General features: G+C 41.8%; 1 protein-coding gene across 9 annotated transcripts in view; it reads left to right on the plus strand.

The window, feature by feature from the left end:
- The window catches only part of LOC137040428 (secretory carrier-associated membrane protein 4-like), a 39,379-nt gene that overhangs the window by 3,540 nt on the left and 15,352 nt on the right, over nucleotides 1-20,487 (plus strand). For 2 of the 9 annotated variants that reach the window (XM_067416030.1, XM_067416032.1), the window contains exons 2-8: nucleotides 2,103-2,255; nucleotides 2,345-2,427; nucleotides 6,273-6,370; nucleotides 6,479-6,607; nucleotides 6,697-6,853; nucleotides 6,940-7,041; nucleotides 11,831-11,948. In XM_067416030.1, the coding sequence (XP_067272131.1) occupies nucleotides 6,364-6,370; nucleotides 6,479-6,607; nucleotides 6,697-6,853; nucleotides 6,940-7,041; nucleotides 11,831-11,948 (513 nt within the window). In that variant the 5' untranslated portion in view covers nucleotides 2,103-2,255; nucleotides 2,345-2,427; nucleotides 6,273-6,363. The other 7 variants (XM_067416037.1, XM_067416038.1, XM_067416031.1 and 4 more) reach the window with 6 other exon arrangements.

Raw genomic sequence — 20,487 nt, forward strand, 5'->3', positions numbered from 1 at the left:
CCCGCTGTTATGCTTGTAGAACAAAGAGGAAACATGTCAGGTGACTCATCTTGTCCTTGTGCTGGTTTTGAGATAACAGGTAAAGGGGGAGAGCTGTTGTCTCTGGGCCAGTTGGGGCATCCTTGATTAGTTTTACAATCGGTTCAGGTTTCGGAGCGGGGGTCTCTGGAATGCTTTGTTGTGTTGACTCACTGCTGGAATATACATATTCCTACATATGCATATCACATGTGCAACAGCGGCCATTACTAAACTTCATAAATCGATTAAATGTACTCTTAATGTTCTCACTTCAGATTAACAACCTCTGATTAAAGAAAGGTTATTAAATAAACTAATTTTCCACAGATAATCGTTAAACAACAACTACTTAACACTACTGAAGCACATTTGCGAAGAGTTAGTAAAAACGTACATCTCTCTATGACATCCAGTGAAAGAGAGAGCGCGCACGGAAATTACATCAGCTTTCACCTCACACTTGTGCATGACATCACTTACGTATAGTGCGTTCTTAACTTTTTACAATTTAACAAATAAATCAGTAAGACAATAACCCAAAATACAGATATACAAATATAAAGAAATGAAAATACTTCGTAAATTACAAGCATATTATGCTTATGATCACATGACTATAGATCAGACTTTTCTTCCAAAATGAATTTCAAAATAAAAGTTAATCCAAAATTAATAGTGAAGTACTTCTTATTTCAATAATCTAGTGTAAAAACATACACTCGTTACATCCACCCCCACTGTTTTACACTAGATTATTGGACAGGTCAACCACTTGATATATCAGTGATGTAATTTCACTTAAACCACTTTAGGTTATACAGACTCATGTATCTTAAAATATCTTTCCACCCATTACTAATTGACAGGTGTAGATTCAGTCAAATACACTCTGAAACAAAAACAAAAGAAACCAGAAGAAACAAACTAATTTAAACTTCCAGTACTGGATACACTCTTTGAGTTGACATCACCACAGTCAATCACATCATTATTCAATTGATCATTACCCATCCCTGATACTTCATCTAAATCAACAATCCATTGAGAGGTTCTGTCATGTGGGGAAGGGGAGAGAGAAAACCCAGGTGCGAGGAAGCAGGTGAATAACTCTTCAATTGTAACTCAAGCAAGTCAGCCGAGGCTGTAGTATAACAAGGTCTCAGATATGAATATATCTCTCTAATAGGTGAAGGACAAGTACCGGTGGTCGGCTGGTCCAAGACTGTGAGCGATGTCCTGGCTGTGGTGGCTGTAGATAAGGAGAGCACGGGTCGCAGACGCTGCAACAGCGAGCAGCAGCGGTAGATTGAACGTTTCCCTGGGTACAGTCACTGTGAGCAAAGGCCGGTGAGCTGGGCAGAGGACAGACACAGCACAGTCTTGAGATGTTAACAGATAGAGACACAGCCGACCAACACGGGACGAGACAAGACAAGACGAGGGGTATCGGAGATGACATACGAAAAAAACAGTGTAATACTCTGACAGAGACAAAAGGGAAAGCAAGAAATAGTGAGAGTATTCAGAAGGGAAGAGATGGCAGGTGAGTGTGATAGAACCTAATGAGCCGGGAATGAGGCTCAGCTGACGGCAACCGGGTGGAGAGAGAGATGGTGCGGGTCCAATTAGCTTTAGAGCTCGGAGGCAAGGACCTTATCATGTCACAGAGCGTACGATTAAATCTTTCAGTTTGACCGTTACCTATAGGGTGATAGGGCGTGGTACGAGATTTAGCAACACTTGTCAACTTCAAAATTTCCGCAATCAAAGAACTTTCTAAATTTGCATTCTTGTGTGAATGGATCCGTTCTGGGAATCCATGTATACAAAATAAATTGTTCCACAGAACACGACTTTGCAGTTTGATTCGGACAAACATACGGACAGGCAGGTTTTGTGAAGTGGTCGATAACTACCAACACATCAACTGACTTGTTATTGACATCCTCAGCCGACCAGAAACTCGAGCAGTGCTGTTGTGGTTATCGATACAAGTGGCGCTCTGGCCTCAGGCTCAGGAGTCTTACTCATCACACATCTTTTACATTGTGTCACATAGAGTTTTGTGTCTTTCTCCATAGAATTCCAGTAAAATCTTTGCCTTGCTAGCCAAAGGGTACGGTGCTGGCCCTGATGACCTGCGTCATTATGAACCCCTTTCAGGACCAAGCCTCTTAAAGCTGCTAGCACAACATACTGAAAAGTCTTTTTCTTGGTCGTTGGATTCTTACGTGGTAAAGTATAACTAGCCTGATTGTGAATTTACCCCATTGCCTGAGTGTTTGTACAGTTTATTTGAACTTGTTACCCTTTTCTCTCCTAGAAGGCCGTCTACCTCGCTCTACAAAGAACCTCACCCTATTAATGATTGGGTCATGACATTGCTTGTCAAGCAAATCTGCTTGGGTAAGTTTACTGAGTGGACACTGCACCGCATCCTCCAAACACCTCAAATGCTGTACATAAGCAACTGCTCGAACAGCTGCACCTTCCTCCCAATGACAGTGTGAACGAAGCTCAGCTGACTTCTCCTTACAGGATACTTGACACCCAGGAGACCTCTGAACCAGGTGAGTGACCTCATGATACGTCTGTGCGCCAGATATATCCTCTACAGCCTCTCTCTCTGTAACATTACAGGACAAGTGAAACATTCTCTGTACCTGCTCAACCTCAAGTGCCTCTGCTTCATGCTTCAGGATGTCATATGGTGTTCTGGTAAGTCTGTGCAAGATTTTGGAAGTAGAAAAAGGTTCACGGCTTAAGGCATCAGCCACCACGTTTTTCGGACCAGGTATGTATTGAATGTCAAAGTCAAAAGGAGCCAACTTCGCAACCCACCTCTGCTCGCAGGCATCAAGCTTCGGTTTGGTCAAAATATACTTGAGGGGGTTGTTATCTGTCCAAACCGTAAACTTGTGCCCACGAAGCCAGTGACTGAATTTATCGCATATTGCCCACTTCATTGCTAAAAATTCAAGTCTGTGAGCTGGATACTTAGATTGAGCATGATTAAGAGACTTTGATGCAAAAACAACTTTGACAACAACAAAGACTTTGATTGCAACCGCATAACCCTCCTGAACTTGGGAGAGCATGGCCCCAAGCCCGCTCTTTGAAGTATAAATGGTAGACAAAAGAGAACTGGAGCGCTGCTGGAATCCTCTTGGAAGGGTAAATGTTGAAAAAGAATTTGGAAAAAATCCAACATTAAAACACCAACGCGTATCGGCCCATTGGCCTTCATCAGGGTGTTGGTAAGTTTACAGTATAAATGGTTTTGAAAAGTCGGGATGGGCATCAGGAGTAAGCTTTCGGCCAACCAACTTCTTTCCTAAACCTCTCAACTTCCTAGGTCTCTTCTGACCAGTCATCAGTTTAAAAAGAGGCCTTGCCATCATAGATCAGTTCTCAATGAAGTGCTGATAATATACAACCATGCCCAAAAAGGACCTAATCTTACTTATAGATGGAGTAACACCATCAGCCTCCATCAGATCTTTCTCCGACACATACACGATCGCCTCTACCTTCATTGGATCACTAGCCACACCCTCCTGTAAAATAATGTGGCCCAAGAATTTTACTGACCTCCCTAAAAACATACACTTGGAAGGTGACAATTTCAAATTGTGATCCTTGAGATGTTGAAACCATCTCCAGCCTCTGCAAGCTTTCTTCCTCGGTTTTACCAAAAACTAACAGATCATCTAGGTAACAGAGCAGATGAATCATGAATATTTTTAATCGCCGAAATGCGATCAGTTCTCATGAACGTAGCAGGACTGTTGCAAAGACCCTGCGGTAAACAGTTGTACTCGTGCAACCTAAGAGGGGAGCTGAAGGCTGTAAATCTCTTATCCTCCTTATATAAAGGAATGTTGTAGTAGCTGGATGTTAAATCCATGGTACTAAACAAAGCATTCCCCCCCCAAAGCTGCCAACACATCTGCCTGGTGAGAAAGGAGATGTGCGTCCGAAGGAGATTTAGCCACCAAAAGTCAGTGCACAACCGCAAATCACCATTCTTCTTCCAAACTATTACTAATGGTGATGCAAATTATTATCATATTATTATATGTATAAGTTATTCCGTGCAACCAACTAACTGTTTTGCTGAGGGTTTCTCCTTTAAGAAAAGCCCGTTTTTGAAATGTGTATTTCTAAATAAATTAGAAAAAGTTAATTGCTGCTGGGGTTTTGAAGAGAGTTGACATATTTTAAAAAAAAAAAGAAATTATATTTAAAGATGGATATTTGGACAGCTAAGTACAAACGTCAGTAATTCTTATTTTTGAATTATCTTGAGATAACATCAAAGTTTGAAAATATTCACAAGTGTCTGCCAAAAATGACAGAAAGGTGTCGTTTTTATCCATTGCCACAAGGCAGGGAAAGTTGTAAAATATTCTAGTCACAAGCGCCGAGACCACACCTTTGATCATCTTATGATGGAGCTTGTAGTCTTCCACAGTTACAACTTCCTTCCGCTACGTGCAAAACAGGCCACATTTAGAACTACATTTCCCCACAACGCTTCCAGTCTGCCACGTGACCGCCAGAGTTCAGATCACAGACTGCAGACGCATCCCCATCAAACTATTTAGCGGTGCACAGCTATCGTATGCTCTGGATTATAAGTATTTTATTGTATTATTAAAGCAACGTTTTTTTCAAGCACATTAAATATTTTTTATTTGCGTAGATGTGGTATAGTTTGACTGTTGATTTTCTACTGCAGTTGTGTTTGACAGTGTATGGTTGGCTGTTGGCCTGTACTATGTTTCGAAATATCATTAATGCTGTAAAATATCGTTCATGTACAGGTCCTTCTCAAAAAATTAGCATATTGTGATGAAGTTCATTATTTTCCATAATGTAATGATAAAAATTAAACTTTCATATATTTTAGATTCATTGCACACCAACTGAAATATTTCAGGTCTTTTATTGTTTTAATACTGATGATTTTGGCATACAGCTCATGAAAACCAAACAATTTGCATATTTCATCCGATCAATAAAAGAAAATTGTTTTTAATACAAAAAAAAATCAACCTTCAAATAATTATGTTCAGTTATGCACTCAATACTTGGTCAGGAATCCTTTTGCAGAAATGACTGCTTCAATGCGGTGTGGCATGGAGGTGATCAGCCTGTGGCACTGCTGAGGTGTTATGGAGGCCCAGGATGCTTCGATAGCGGCCTTAAGCTCATCCAGAGTGTTGGGTCTTGCGTCTCTCAACTTTCTCTTCACAATATCCCACAGATTCTCTATGGGGTTCAGGTCAGGAGAGTTGGCAGGCCAATTGAGCACAGTAATACCATGGTCAGTAAACCATTTACCAGTGGTTTTGGCACTGTGAGCAGGTGCCAGGTCGTGCTGAAAAACCAAATCTTCATCTCCATAAAGCTTTTCAGCAGATGGAAGCATGAAGTGCTCCAAAATCTCCTGATAGCTAGCTGCATTGACCCTGCCCTTGATAAAACACAGTGGACCAACACCAGCAGCTGACATGGCACCCCAGACCATCACTGACTGTGGGTACTTCACACTGGACTTCAGGCATTTTGGCATTTCCTTCTCCCCAGTCTTCCTCCAGACTCTAGCACCTTGATTTCCGAATGACATGCAAAATTTGCTTTCATCCGAAAAAAGTACTTCGGACCACTGAGCAACGGTCCAGTGCTGCTTCTCTGTAGCCCAAAAGTGGATTGACCTGGGGAATGCGGCACCTGTAGTCCATTTCCTGCACACGCCTGTGCACGGTGGCTCTGGATGTTTCTACTCCAGACTCAGTCCACTGCTTCCGCAGGTCCCCCAAGGTCTGGAATCGGTCCTTCGCCACAATCTTCCTCAGGGTCCGGTCACCTCTTCTCGTTGTGCAGCATTTTTTGCCACTTTTTCCTTCCCACAGACTTCTCACTGAGGTGCCTTGATACAGCACTCTGGGAACAGCCTATTCGTTCAGAAATGTATTTCTGTGTCTTACCCTCTCGCTCGAGGGTGTCAATGATGGCCTTCTGGACAGTAGTCAGGTCGGCAGTCTTACCCATGATTGCGGTTTTGAGTAATGAACCAGGCTGGGAGTTTTTAAAAGCCTCAGGAATCTTTTGCAGGTGTTTAGAGTTAATTAGTTGATTCAGATGATTAGGTAAATAGCTCGATTAGAGAACCTTTTCATTTTAAGGCTGATTATTATATCCTAAACCATTTTTAATGTTTTTAATTATATCTGTGTTTCTTTTAGCACTGAAGACATCAATATATCAGTTTAAAGAGGGAAAAGTTCATTTGCACCAGAAACATCAACAGTATTCCTCTTTTTTCAAAATTGAAAAATGACAGGTAGGTCAGGTTTGGCATATAAAAAGGATTAATGTCACTGTTTATCCCTTTTTGGATCTTTGTTATTGCTGTGGATAAAAATGAACAATTACTCTTTTTGTCTGACAGATCGAGCGAACAACTTCCCCCCTCTGCCGAAGTTTCTTCGCATAAAGCCGTGCTTTTACCAGAATGTGGAAGAGGAAATTCCTCGAACCCACTGCCAACTTGTGCGTCTTGCTTACAATCTTTGGATCTGTGAGTACAGAAATGCAAACTTTACTTAGAATAGTTTGACAAAAGCAGTTAACATGGACTATCTGATGATTGATATTCTGCTTTTCCAGTATACTCTTTCACACTATGTGTTAATGTGGTGGCCTGCATAGCCTGGTGGGCCGGAGGAGGTAATGCGATCAACTTTGGCTTTTCGCTCCTCTGGCTGCTGATGTTCAGCCCATGTAGCTACACCTGCTGGTTCAGGCCACTCTATAAAGCATTCAGGCAAAAAAAACTCTTTTTGGTAAAGGATACATTTGCTGAGATTGATTTTTCACTTTGATTGAACTTTATTTTTTTTGTCTTTTCAGGGCTGATAGTTCCTTCAACTTCATGGCCTTCTTCTTCATTTTCTTCCTGCAGTGTGTTCTCACCTTTATCCAGAGTCTTGGAATATCAGGTTGGGGTGCATGGTGAGTAACACTGAAAGGTTAGGATATTCAATGTTTCTTATTTTAAATATGATTTTTGGATTAAAATATCCAAAAACCACTAGAACAGGTTATATATTTGTCGACGTGTGTGCTTACTACTGACCCCAAATGTTTCCAAGAATGTTAAAATCCAGAGAAATAAGTAATTTTAACCAGGACAAGGACCGTGTCCATGTGTCACCTATCAATGACATTATACCCACATTACCCTCAAATTATGGTTTTATTTTGTAGAAACCATTGAAACAATATATAAAAAAAAATCTTTAATATATTATGTGTTTTATTAGAGTGAGAGGTGAGAGATTGTTTGGATGCATTCATCAACAGAAAAATAATCATTAATGTTAAATAGCTTAACACAGTTACTCTTATTCTTTAAATCTTGTTTTCTTGATTTACCGCAAGTACCATGCTTTACCTTGTCTAGTATCAATCTAGCTTACTGCTGTGAGAACAAGTGTCTCATAGTACCTGCCGAGCAAACTCACAAAGCATTATAACACAACTTTAAACACACACAAATGTATCTAATATGATAAAACAACGCTGAGCTACCCCACATACAAGTGAACGGAAGAAGCAAAAGCAGTCGCCTGCGCCATAATAAAAGCTCCATGAAAACAAAGTGTCATCAAACTACGACTTTGTTTTGAATAAGCGACCAAGCGGCAAAAAATGACATTGTTGCCATAAGTGCATTAAAAAAGAAATGAGCTTCACATTTTGGCCTTTCAACCCTTCAGACACTTGCACCATTCACACTACTGTTCAGAAGTTTTTTTTATTTTTTTATTTTTTATTAATAATTTTAAGTTCGGTCAAAAGAGGAGTAAATTGCATATTTCTGCATTATGGATGTACCGTAATTCCTCAAATAAAAGCCTGTAGTCAATTAAACGCTGGTCCTCTGATAGTGGCCGGGGGTGTGGTCAGCACAAACAAAGTAAGGCGGTCTTAAATTAAAATGTGTGGATTATCTTCTAAATGGCTTTCATTTTATGTGCATTCAAGTTCATCGTAATGTACAGTAGGGTTGTGTAGTGACGGCTGACCGACATCACGATGGAGCGCAACCATCCTGATCCCACGCGTCCCGCTGCAAATCTTGCCAGTGCAACACACACTTAATCCTGGTTTCTTCTATAGTTAACCTAAAACTTTGCAGGGATGGCTCTGTAAATAAAATTGAGAATATAACTGATGCATATATGCCATTTTAAATGGGCTACTGTAGTCTATGAGAGAAGTGAAATTATTTGTGTCAGGCTACACAAATATTGATCTTCACAATTTTAGCCTCGTCTTTTTTATGTCTTACTCTGCATTTAACTTAAAATATTTTATTTTGTACAAGAAAACAGCATAGGCTTCAAAATAAACTATTGTTGAAATATTGTAAAGTGGTCATATGAACTGCTACACAAAAAAGACTGTTTAAAAAACAATATGCAAAATCAAAATGTAATATCTCCGTAATGGATTGAGAAAAGTACGTGCTACCTATTGGAAGATTGCAGATGAGTCATTAGGTGGGTTAGAGAAATAACAAAATTATATATTTTTTAAGTAGAAAATAATATTTATGTAAAGAAATATATTAAAATAAAAAGTGCTTAAAAGTACACAACTCTTCTTAAGTGGAAGGAAGCTTTTTTTCCCCTCACGTGCAGCCAATACATAGAAAGCGTTGAGTCATTAGTTGGGTTAAGAGGCTAAAATAGCCTCACGTTCTACCTATATAGAAATGAGCGCGGAATAAACATTTTACATTTTCCAAACTGACTCAATGGTGGTTACCAATTAGGCTACCGTAATTCTGACCCAGATTGTTTTGTCGCCTTTCTGGCTGTTGTTGTAAATGGTGATATTTCTGCAAATGTTTCTTAAATCAATAATATCTGTCCACTGGAACGCTATCGCTTTTCATTTAAAATGTTTTTTTAAAGCAATTATCTTCAACTAATCAACTAATCTAGTCAAACAGATTAGAAATACCCAAATAAAAGTCTTCTTCAAATAAAAGCCTGTTCCCTTCTGCAGTTGAGATAAATATAAAGGCCCCGGTCTTTATTTGAGGAATTAGGGTATTATAAGTCATGAGTTCATATATTTAGACAGCCATCTAGTCTTGCTATTTCAACACACACTAACTAAGTGTTGGGAACATTTAGTTCTCAAAAGGAAGAAAAAGGAATTAGTTATGATGAATTAAAACACTAGTTTGACCACAGCTTTATTAAGCAAGAATGCATTAAATTGCCTTAACAATACATAACATTTTTGGATTAAAATATCCAAAATATAGCGGATGTAAATTTGATTGAAAAATTAACAAAAAACAATACAAAAGGACTGTGTGCTGACTGTGGCACACAAGCATAATAAAAACACCAACGTAAAATGGCGTACACTCTCAGCCCTGCTCTTCATACCACAGTAACGTTAATAAAACTTTAATAATACATTAGCTCATCCATGAACATGACTTTTGCCCTAGCCGCCAATGTCCAAATATTGTGTTGACAGTAGTGAGCATGAAGTGGATCCGCTGTATCAAGGCTTCGCCCACACTGCCGCAGAAAATGTTAGTGCAGTTTACTGCAGAACAACTCATAAATTAAACAGTTATGGAATTGTAGAAAAAAAGTTGAAGCTGCAGTCTCCTCCGGAAAATCCCCCCAAAAAATACTCAGCTCAGAGAAGCTGTCAGTATCAGCTGTCAATTATAACATCATGCCCCCATTTTTATAGCATCAAATAACTAACTAGAACTAAACTTATTTGAAAAAACAAACAATTGAACTTACATCAGAGTAATTAAAAACTACCTTAAACGACAGAAACTTTATTTGAAAATTTATTTGAAGTGTAATTTGATTTAGTTTGTCTCACAAGTCATTAGAATACAAGGAGAGCGTGGGGTCTATGAGCTATACTGGGACCAGCCAATTGGGGGCGATAAAGTTTTGGCTTCACTTTTCAAAACTTGTGCAGCTCACTTGCTTCAGATTGCTTTCCATCAGCTGTGGAGGTTAAGGGTGTGTTCACACTTGCCATGTTTGGTTCGTTTGAAACTAACCCTGGTGCGATTGCTCGGTTAGTGCGGTTCATTTGAACATATGTGAACGCTGCCATCTGAACCCTGGAGCGCACCAAACAAGCGGACCAAAACCACTAAAAAGATGAGTCTCGGTCTGCTTCCAAACAAACTCTGGTGCGGTTCGATTGATATATGAATGCAACACAAACCAAAGACATGTAAAAGAACCAAAAACATGACATAATATCACAAGATTTCACTCATCAATATTTGGTCCGACGAGCATGTTTCGAAAATGCTAGAAAAAAAATTCACAAAAAGCATACCTGGTTCTTATCATTAAAGCACCTGTGTTGCCCATTTGATGGTAAAGACGACAAAACTGCGCCCCTTTTGCATAAGAGATGGCCGTCTCTTTTCTGCATACAACGAAACATTTTATGAGCTCTTCATGAGTTCTCAGCGGGTAAAAATAAGGCCATATGTAGAAGCATAAAATGATCATGTTTAATCCACCACACAGCATTGTTTTGAATGTTCGGTAAGCAAGCTCCTACGTCATATAATCCGACAAATCAGGTTGTGACTGTCTCCCTATGCCTTTGGTTCGGTAACTTTAGGTTCGCTATTAAAAATACCAGTGTGAACACTAAGTGGACCAGGACTATATGTTTTGTTTTTTGGTCCGGACCAAACGAACCAAACTACAAGTGTGAACTTGTGTGAACTTAGACTACAACTCCTATGATTCCACGCTCACTCACGCTGTAGTCAAGTGTTGCTGTTTTGAATATGTGTGTGTCCTCTAGCGGTAAAACCTACATACTGTGCCTTTAAATAGACGTTTGTAATGTAAAAAAAAAAAACTGCATCATGGTTTCCACAAAATTATTAAGCAGCAAAACTGTTTTCAACATTAATAATCAGAAATGTTTCTTAAAAGGTTAGTTCACCCAAAAATGAAAATTCTCTCATTAATTACTTACCTTAATGTTGTTCGACACCCGTAAAACCTTCGTTCACCTTCATTGACACCAATGACATTTCAACTCTCAGGACCCATAAAAGGCACTAAAGACGTCGTTACAAAGCCCATCTCACTTCAGTGGCTCTACAATCATTTTATGAAGCGATGAGATTAGTTTTTGTGCACAAAAAAACTAAATAACGACTTATTTAGTGATGGGCCGTATTAAAAACAAAGATTAGAACGTTTATGAATCAGCGTATTGATTCATGATTCGAATCGGCAATGTCATGTGATTTCAGCAGTCTGGCACTTGATCCGAATTAATGAATCAATATGCTGATTCATAACGGATCGAAGCTTTGTTTTGAAATGGACTCTGTAATGACGTCTTTAGTGCCTTTTATGTTTCTTGAGAGAGGAATTGTCATTGGTGTCAATGAAGGCCTTTCTGAGCCATCGGATTTCAACAAAAATATCTTCATTTGTGTTCCGAAGATGAACGGAGGTCTTACGGGTGTCGAACAACATTAGGGTAAGTAATTAATAAAATAATTTTCATTTTGGGGTGAACTAATAACCCTTTAAGCAGCAAATTGAATGATTTCTGAATGATCATGTGACACTGAAGACTGATCAAAGCTGAATTTTCAGCATCATTACTCCACAGTATGTGTTGTATCAATAAATACAATCTTTGTGTGGCCATTTAAATACTTCCCATGATGTTAACTCGTTGTATTTTTCTCTCATTGCAGTGGTTGGATTGCTACAGTGATGTTTTTCAGCACGAATGTAACCTCGGCTATATTCATGCTCATCTGTACTCTGCTCTTTACCATAGATACGGTCCTCATGGGGCTTGTTCTCATCAAGGTATGATTTGCAAATACACACAACCTTTGTTCCCTTTCGTTCAGTCACTCTGAGTAACGCCCAATGGCAGTGCCAAACGCTAGAAAACTCCCAATGGCAGTGCCAATGCCATGGGCATGCGAGATTTGCATGCGTAACTCCGCCTACCCACGTGGGTAAATAAGGAAGTAGCTGGCATGATTGCATTATGTTTTATCTTCGTAGCCAAGGGTTACATACCGCTTCACTCCAAAAGCCTTCTGAGTTAACTGTCAGTTCTTCGAGACGACAAGACCTTCCAGTGGTGTTGGTGTCAATGGCGCGTTCTAGCGATCACATACTTCCTGCCTGCTGGTCAGAGGATTCGGTATCCAGTTGGTGTGTGGTCCCTGGGCGCTTCGGCATCGACTGCGAGGTTAATCCTCTCACAAAAAGAGCTCACACGTAGCACGTCCTTTTCAGGATGTCTCGCCCGTGTGCTTCTGGGTGTGGCCAGTCTCTGCCGCCTTCCGATGGGGCCATCCTTAAAAATATTTTGGTTTTTGAGTAACAGTAAAAAAAAAAAAATCGTCAGTAGGTAGGTCTATATATATATATATATATTTTTCAAATTTTAATATTTTTGGTGTTGGTGATTACGTAGGTATGAATTTAAACAAATTGGCATATCATGACGTCACTGACTGGGTCTTCAAGCCGTGCCTTCGGGCGCATAGGCTAATTGCAGGCTATATAGACCACAAACAAATTGAAATATTTGTCAAAAACATGTTTATTGCATAAATTTCAGATACTCATCAAGATCGACATGTTGACATACTTTTTGTGGGAGTTTGTCCGTTCAAGCGCAAGACTTGAAAGAGAACTCAATATTTGCGCGCTGTGAGACGTGCGCCCGTGCTTTTGGACGAGCGCACAGAGACAGATCACACTGCAGAGTTCTCATTCGCGTCTTCTGACGAATATACTGGGTGATGATGGCGAAAATGACTGGTCATACGGCAGCACTCGCATGCATTATACACAGTTTACAAAGATAGACCGTTTTGCCCACGTTTTTCTTTTATTATCGCTGTTGTAGTGTAGCCTATCACTGAGGAGCCAGCACATGTATCCATCGACAGAACCATACATATAGCATTATTTTTCAAGTTACAACCAGTGCCGCCGCTCCCACCACGCGCTGCGCGTAGTCGAGCAAAACACACGCTACCCATAGCAACGCGTTATGACAACAACATTTGGACAAGATAAACAGCTTTTCCGCCATTTGTTACTGTTTTGTACACGTTGTTATATTAATTATAATTCAAATTGTGTTTCATTAGCCACAATATAGTAATGATGAATGTTGAGAGGGGCACTTTTGATTAATTTTCAAAAAGGGCAGGGGCTCAAACCCCCAAAGCCCTCCCCTCTGCAGTGTGTGTAACATGTGTGTGTAACATGTCCATGGTCCTGCCTCCTGTCACAAAATGCGGCAATATCTCCGACAGGGCTTTAATAGTCTAACGTTACAGTGAATGAGAGAATGAGCCGAAACAAACGCACAGGCCATAGTGTGACATCCGTTAACCATAGTGTAAACATAGATGACATCACAGGTTTTTCTATAAAAGAAAGAACGTAGCCTTCGTTTGTATGTAGGCCCAGGCAATTTATATATTTATAATACTTTCTAAAATATAATTCATATTATTTTATTACTTTTGTATTAGTTGTTTGAAGAGTAAAAAAAGAAATTGGTCGGTCTTTAAGCAAATTTATAACCGGCAAGTCGGTCGGACTAAAAGAAAGAAAAAAAATTTTAGTCGGCCCTAAAGTCGATCGGGTCGGGTTACGGCAAACAAGAATATTTTTAAGGATGGCCTGGGCACTTGCACTGTCTGACGTGTTTGGGCTTTCAGCACGCTCAGGCAGCGCTTGTGGATGAGTCGTTTTCCCACTGCGGGAATATGGCAATCTCTGTGTTGTGGTCGAAACTCAATGAGCTCCATGCGGCCGTCTGAGTGAGAGTCCCCTCTGCCACACCCCGATCTGACGTCTCTACGCGAGGCGTCACTGCGGCTGGTGGCCAGGGTGACCTGAGGGTGATGGTGTGGAACAAAGCTCTGACGCTTATGCCTCGGCCCACACCCCCCTCTGTTGCACCGGAACCCGCGAGCGCTGTGATGAAACCCGTGGCCTCGGCCTCGGCCGCTTTCGAGGCCACTCCAGAGGACGACAAGATGTCGGTAGCCGCATCACAAGGTGGGCTAGAGTCCTTCGAGTATGAGGATTCGGCTGTGCTGCCGCCTTCGGGTGTGCCAGCATTGCCTGAGTCGGACCAGGAGTTGACAGCCATGCTTGCCCAGGCAGCCGTGGGGCTTGGGTTGGAGTGAAACCTTCCACCCCGACCTGAGCGTTCGCGGCTAGACGATTGGTTTTTGGGTGCGCCACGTCAAGACAGCCGTCCTGCCGTGCCCCTAATTCCTTTCTTCCCGGAGATGCATGAAGAGATTGTGCACTTGTGGAGGGCCCCGTTGTCCTCTCGCGAGCGTTTGGCAACCTCTTCCGCCTTCTCCGCCCTCGATGGGGCGGATGGCTTAGGGTACACTGGGATTCCCCCGGTGGAGCGCTCTGTGGCGATGCAACTGTGTCCCCAGAGCGCCTCCTCCTGGCGTGCCGATCCTAAGCACCCCTCCAAAGCCTGTAGATTCACATCTTCCATGGTGGCGAAATCCTACAGAGCTGCGGGGCAGGCCGCCGCTTCTTTGCATGCCATGGCAACCCTACAGGCCTACTAGGCCAAGTTGCTGTGCGACATGCACAAGGGTGGAGCCGACCCAGGGCTCAGAGATGAACTGCGCACCGCGACCAACCTTGCTCTCCGAACAACGAAGGTTACCGCGCGCTCCTTGGGCTGGGTGATGTAGCGTCTGGAGTCTCTCTCATCAGGATCAAAGATGAGTCAATTCTGATGTTTAGGGTGGATAGCTTTTAGCCACATATAAATTAGGGGCCCGATGCCAACGAGTCTGGGCAAGTGACACCTTAGACAGGTTTGTGACCGAATTGAAATGAGACAGGCAGCATCTTTGGAAAACTGTGGCAACTTCAATCAGATTGTTATCTGGTCACATGACTTGAACCCTGTTCCCCCCTTCACATTCTCTCAGACAGAGAGACGCAGAGACTCTTCCCAATACACACACACTGACTTTCCTTATGAAGCTTTAATTAAAACTATTCCAGACTGTATATGAGGTATCATTGTGTGTATGTATGCTCCATATGTCATACCAACATAGTCATGATGTATAAACAATGTAAGTTCATTTTAAATGCTTGTATTCCTGTGTAAGAATGTATCTCTGCTTTAATATCTCCCAGCCATAACGTGTTTGATATCTAAATATTCCTCTCTCTTTGTCTTAATCAACGATGCACAGAATAGGATTATGAAATGTATCATTAATACGTTTAGCAAACTTGGGAGTAAAACTGTATAAAATCGACACCCTTTACGACACCTGATAAAACATGCAAAGTAGGTCGTAAACAGAGACAAAGATAATTTTTCCCGCTCAGAATTCACCCTCTGGATTGGGTTAACTAACCGAGAAGGGGTGTGGATTAATTGTCTTAAAAGACAAGTGGAAACATTTCTTCGGTCTCTTCTCAGACCTTCCCTATTGTCCTCTGAAGCCGGCTCACCCCCTGCCATGAGGCTTCGGCCCTCGGCTAGGAGGTGAAGCCAACAGTGGTTGTTTCCTTTGAAGTCAGCGCGCTCCACTACTCAGTCCTTGGACAAAGGCACTGAACACCATCTCAACGGTCAAGCAACTTCCACAACTCCGAAGGAAACCTTCTTCTCCTTTTGGCAACATTCACTTTCAAACTACCTTCAAACTTCCCGCTGATCAGAGACCCGATTACTTGGAAGAACTGAGAGAGAGCGCTCCAGCTCACAGAACACTCTTGAGAGGACCCACATGCATTCTTTTATACTCAACACAAAGCAACCCATGCAAGTATAAATTCCATCGAAATTTAGATGCGTTTAAGACTAGTAACCCTGTTTAAGGTGATATTGTTCTTTGCTGGCTCTCTGTAGTAATGTTTGTGAAATGCCATTCTGAACCCTTCCTTTCTCTTCTTTCTCCTTTCCTATTTCGTTACCTGTCGTTATTCTGTATATACATGTATTCTTTATCTAGTCGTATGTATTCGTAGTATCAATTATTAAAACCATTGTATCCATGTTTAATTGTCATTGTTACTGCTCACAAGACATAAGTCACTTTAATGTTCAGATCTAGCTACAGCTCTCATGAGTATCTTTGAATACTTTTACTAATATCCCAATAGCTCGGAAAGTTTATTCTTTGTGGCCAGAAAAGTAACCTTCCCAGAGATTTGGTAGAAGGAATAAAAGCTTTGAGAGTTGATAAGAGATTGTACTGATCGTTCGTTAAAAGAACGGATCAGATGAGTTTTGAATTAATTCTTCAAAGGTTATTCCGTAATGATTTAATATATATTCGTTAATTGCAATCCATTGTTGTTAACCAAATTTATATTGCTTGAATACCTAGGTTAGGTATGTCCTATTGGGTGATTTGAAGATTTATTGTTTGATCATAACCAGTTGTCATGTTCTGTAGGAATATTTTGCGTTTAGTTTGTTACTTTCTCCCCCTAGTGGGCATCTAGGAGTAATTCATTGTGTTCATATATAATTCTTACATTGCTTTCATTGGTTGATTTTATCACATGGTGCAGTCATATCAGGAAACCGATTAGTAGTTATATTCCATGCGGTCAGCTTGCAGCTCTAGTCACCTTATCCTGTCTCATATCCTGTTTGTGCCTTTGGAAAGCATCGCTTGTAAGTTATATTTGAATTTATAGTTAATTACATTGATTCACATGCGTCATGTAAGACTTTTTGTGATGTTACTTGAATATTTATTTGTTAACATGTGAAAACTGCTACTGTATAGCATTTCATATATTGATAGTTTAGCTATTGAGCTGCACGTAATATTTAGAAGTTATTCACAGCTATAAGCATACCAGCTGAATGTTATATGTTACAACTTTGTAGCTTAAAGGTATATTATTTTATGTCTGTTAATTTATGACGTGTTTTCATAGCATTCAGTGATTGTACTATCTTTCTGTATCATTTCAGTTTTACAAAGATTCCTTCATGAGAATTACGACAACAGTAAAGAGCATTGAACTTTACTTCAGCCTCTGACTTTCTCTTGAAGCCTGTTAGCTATCTGTCGATTTGTGTACAGTCACACACACTGAGGACAGAATAGTAAAAAAGCGACTTCACAGCGGGCAAAACAACAACGAGAAGATTAGGAACTGAGCCAGTACATTATCTCAAGCATACTAAGGCTTCTTTATATATCCCTTCTAATACATCTTGGAGGATCGTTAACCATAATGTCGCAAACCAGTGAAGCAGGATTGGGAAAAGCGTCCATCACTGACGGTGGTGCTAAAGAGCAAGAGACAGCACATGAAGCAAGATCACAACGTTCCATCTCATCAAGCACATCTAAAGTATCCTCAGCTAGCAGGGCCGCTGCTAAGGCCCGTGCTAAAGTTGAAGCTGCACGTGCACGCGCCACGTTCGTTCAGAGAGAAGCTGAACTGAAGATAAAAGAGGCACATCTAGCAGCTGATTTGAAGGTCAAGGAGGCATGTATAGCTGCCGAGTTATCAGCTTTGGAGCATGAGAGGGAGATTGCAGTAGCCTTGGCTGAAGCTGAAGTTCTTGAGGCAGCAGTAGAGAACGAAAGTTCACAGGGCAGTAAGAGTCTCCACGATTCAGTTCAAGTCGCCATTCAGCGCACCCGTGAATATGTCGAACATCACTCCCAATTACGTCTTAATGAGGAAAACCCCCCAGTACTTGAACCATACACGCCATCACGGTTGCCATTAATCAAACCCGATGTCCAATCAGACAGAAAGGAGCATTTCCCTGGTCCCAGCAGTGCTTCTCACTTCGTACCCAAGAATGAGGGTGCAATCCAGGCTGCAGCACAACAGCCAGAAAAAGCAACGTCTGTGGTTCATCAACTCACCACAAGGGATGACAGCCATAAAGCGCAGCAGCCCGAAAGGCCAACACCAGCAATTCATAACTACTCCTTTGAGCACCTCATCTCTACTCATCCTCACCCTTGCTCTGTCAGTAGAGCCTCAGTACAGCCACATAAAGGGTATGTGGACGACAGGGCAGGTATGAGCGATATTGCAAGGTACTTGGTACGTCGAGAGCTTGTGAATTCTGGCCTGATCAAATTTAATGATCGTCCAGAAAATTACTGGGCATGGAAGTCTTCATTCTGCAACGCTATTGTAGGACTGAACTTAAGTGCAGGTGAGGAGCTTGACCTCTTAACAAAATGGTTGGGAAATCAGTCTTCAGAGCACATCATACGGATACGTTCTGTGCATGTTGCCAGACCTGATATAGGTTTAAGAATGGCTTGGGATCGCCTAGAGGAGTGCTACGGCTCCCCTGAGGTTATTGAAAGAGCTCTCTTTGAGAGGATAGAGAACTTTCCTAAAATCAGTCATAAGGACCCTGTAAAGCTCAGAGAGTTGGGAGACCTGCTAAGAGAGTTAGCGTCTGCAAAATCTGAGGGTTTTCTGCCAGGGCTCTCATACTTGGACACCGCCAGGGGTGTCAACCCTATCGTTGAGAAGTTGCCTATTGGTCTGCAAGAGAGGTGGTTAGCTCAAGGCTCACAATACAAGGAGCAACACAACGTATGTTTTCCTCCATTTGCATACTTTGCAGACTTCATATGCAGTGAAGCACGCAGAAGAAATGACCCAAGCTTCACTCTCTCAACAGCCACTGTAACCCCATTGAATAGTTCCCACAGGTTTGCTACAGGTCCATCAAAGCTTGAACGAGGGGAAAAGAGACCAGTATATGGCAAAAGCTATGTCTCTGCTCACAAGACTGGAATTGCATCGCTTCAAACAGCTTCTCAGGCAGACAGTTCAAACAGCAGACGAGGAGAAATAGACAAACAATGCCCTATCCACAAGAAGCCACATCCTCTGAAAAAGTGTAGAGGTTTTCGAAGTAAGTCACTAGAAGAGCGCAAGGCTTTTCTTAAGGAAAATGGGATATGTTTCAGATGTTGCTCTTCTACCATTCACCTGGCAAAGGACTGTGAGGTAGCGTTGAAGTGCACAGAATGTGAGAGCAACAGCCATATTGCAGCACTGCATCCTGGACCCCCACCATGGGAAAGGAGAGGTCCCTCCTCAGAGTATGGCGGGGAGGGTGAAAGAGAAACACTTTCGCTGGCAGTCACCTCTAGGTGCACAGAGGTCTGTGGTGAGGGTAAGGAACCTAGATCCTGTTCCAAGATTTGCCTAGTGAAAGTTTATCCTAAATCACGCCCTGATAAAGCTGTGAAAATGTATGTCGTTCTGGATGACCAGAGCAACAGGTCCCTGGCCAGGTCAGAATTCTTTGACCTCTTTAAAATTGAAGGGTCGAACTCGCCATACACTTTGCGCACATGTTCAGGGGTCACTGAAGCATGTGGGAGAAGAGCCACAGGGTTCATGGTGGAGTCACTGGATGAAACGACAAGTTTGATGCTTCCTACACTCATTGAATGCAATCACATGCCAAATGACCGCACAGAGATTCCAACTCCAGCAGCTGCACAGCACTACACACACCTGAAGTCCATAGCCCACAAGATACCACAACTAGATCTAGAGGCCCAGATACTCCTTCTTCTGGGACGCGACATCCTCCAGGTTCACAAGGTCAGAGAACATCGCAATGGGCCACCTAGAGCACCCTATGCTCAAAGACTAGACCTTGGCTGGGTTGTTATAGGTAACGTCTGCTTGGGCTCAGCTCACAGGACAGAGTCTGTGAATTCTTTTCGGACTAACGTGCTGGAAAATGGACGACCATCTCTCCTTACTCCATGTCCCAACTATATTCAAGTCAAGGAGAGGTTTGGGGACAAAGAAATATACTGCACATCTCTTCGTGGCCTTACACACCACACCCCAGTCCTCCATGACTGCAGCCTTGGCAGTGCGATCTTTGAGAGAACCAAGGATGATGACAAAGTGGGTCTCTCCATCGAAGATGAGCTTTTCCTGGAGCTTATGGATAAAGAAATGTTTATGGATGAGTCCAACAGCTGGGTGGCGCCTCTTCCATTTCGATCACCACGGCGACAGCTGCCAAACAATCGAGAGCAAGCTCTTAATCGCCTTGCTGCTTTGTGTCGCACATTTGAAAGAAAGCCTGAGATGAAAACTCACTTTGTGAACTTCATGCAGAAGATCTTCGATCACGACCAGGCAGAGTTAGCTCCATCGCTGCAAGAGGGAGAGGAACGGTGGTACTTACCCATATTCGGTGTCTACCACCCTCAGAAGCCGAATCAGATTCGAGTCGTGTTTGATTCCAGTGCTCAGCATCATGGGATTTCTCTCAACGATGTGTTACTTAAAGGCCCAGATCTGAATAACAGCTTACTTGGAGTTTTACTACGCTTCCGCA

Source organism: Pseudorasbora parva, chromosome 14 (assembly GCF_024679245.1).
Source record: "Pseudorasbora parva isolate DD20220531a chromosome 14, ASM2467924v1, whole genome shotgun sequence".
Classification (NCBI taxonomy): Eukaryota; Metazoa; Chordata; class Actinopteri; order Cypriniformes; family Gobionidae; genus Pseudorasbora; species Pseudorasbora parva.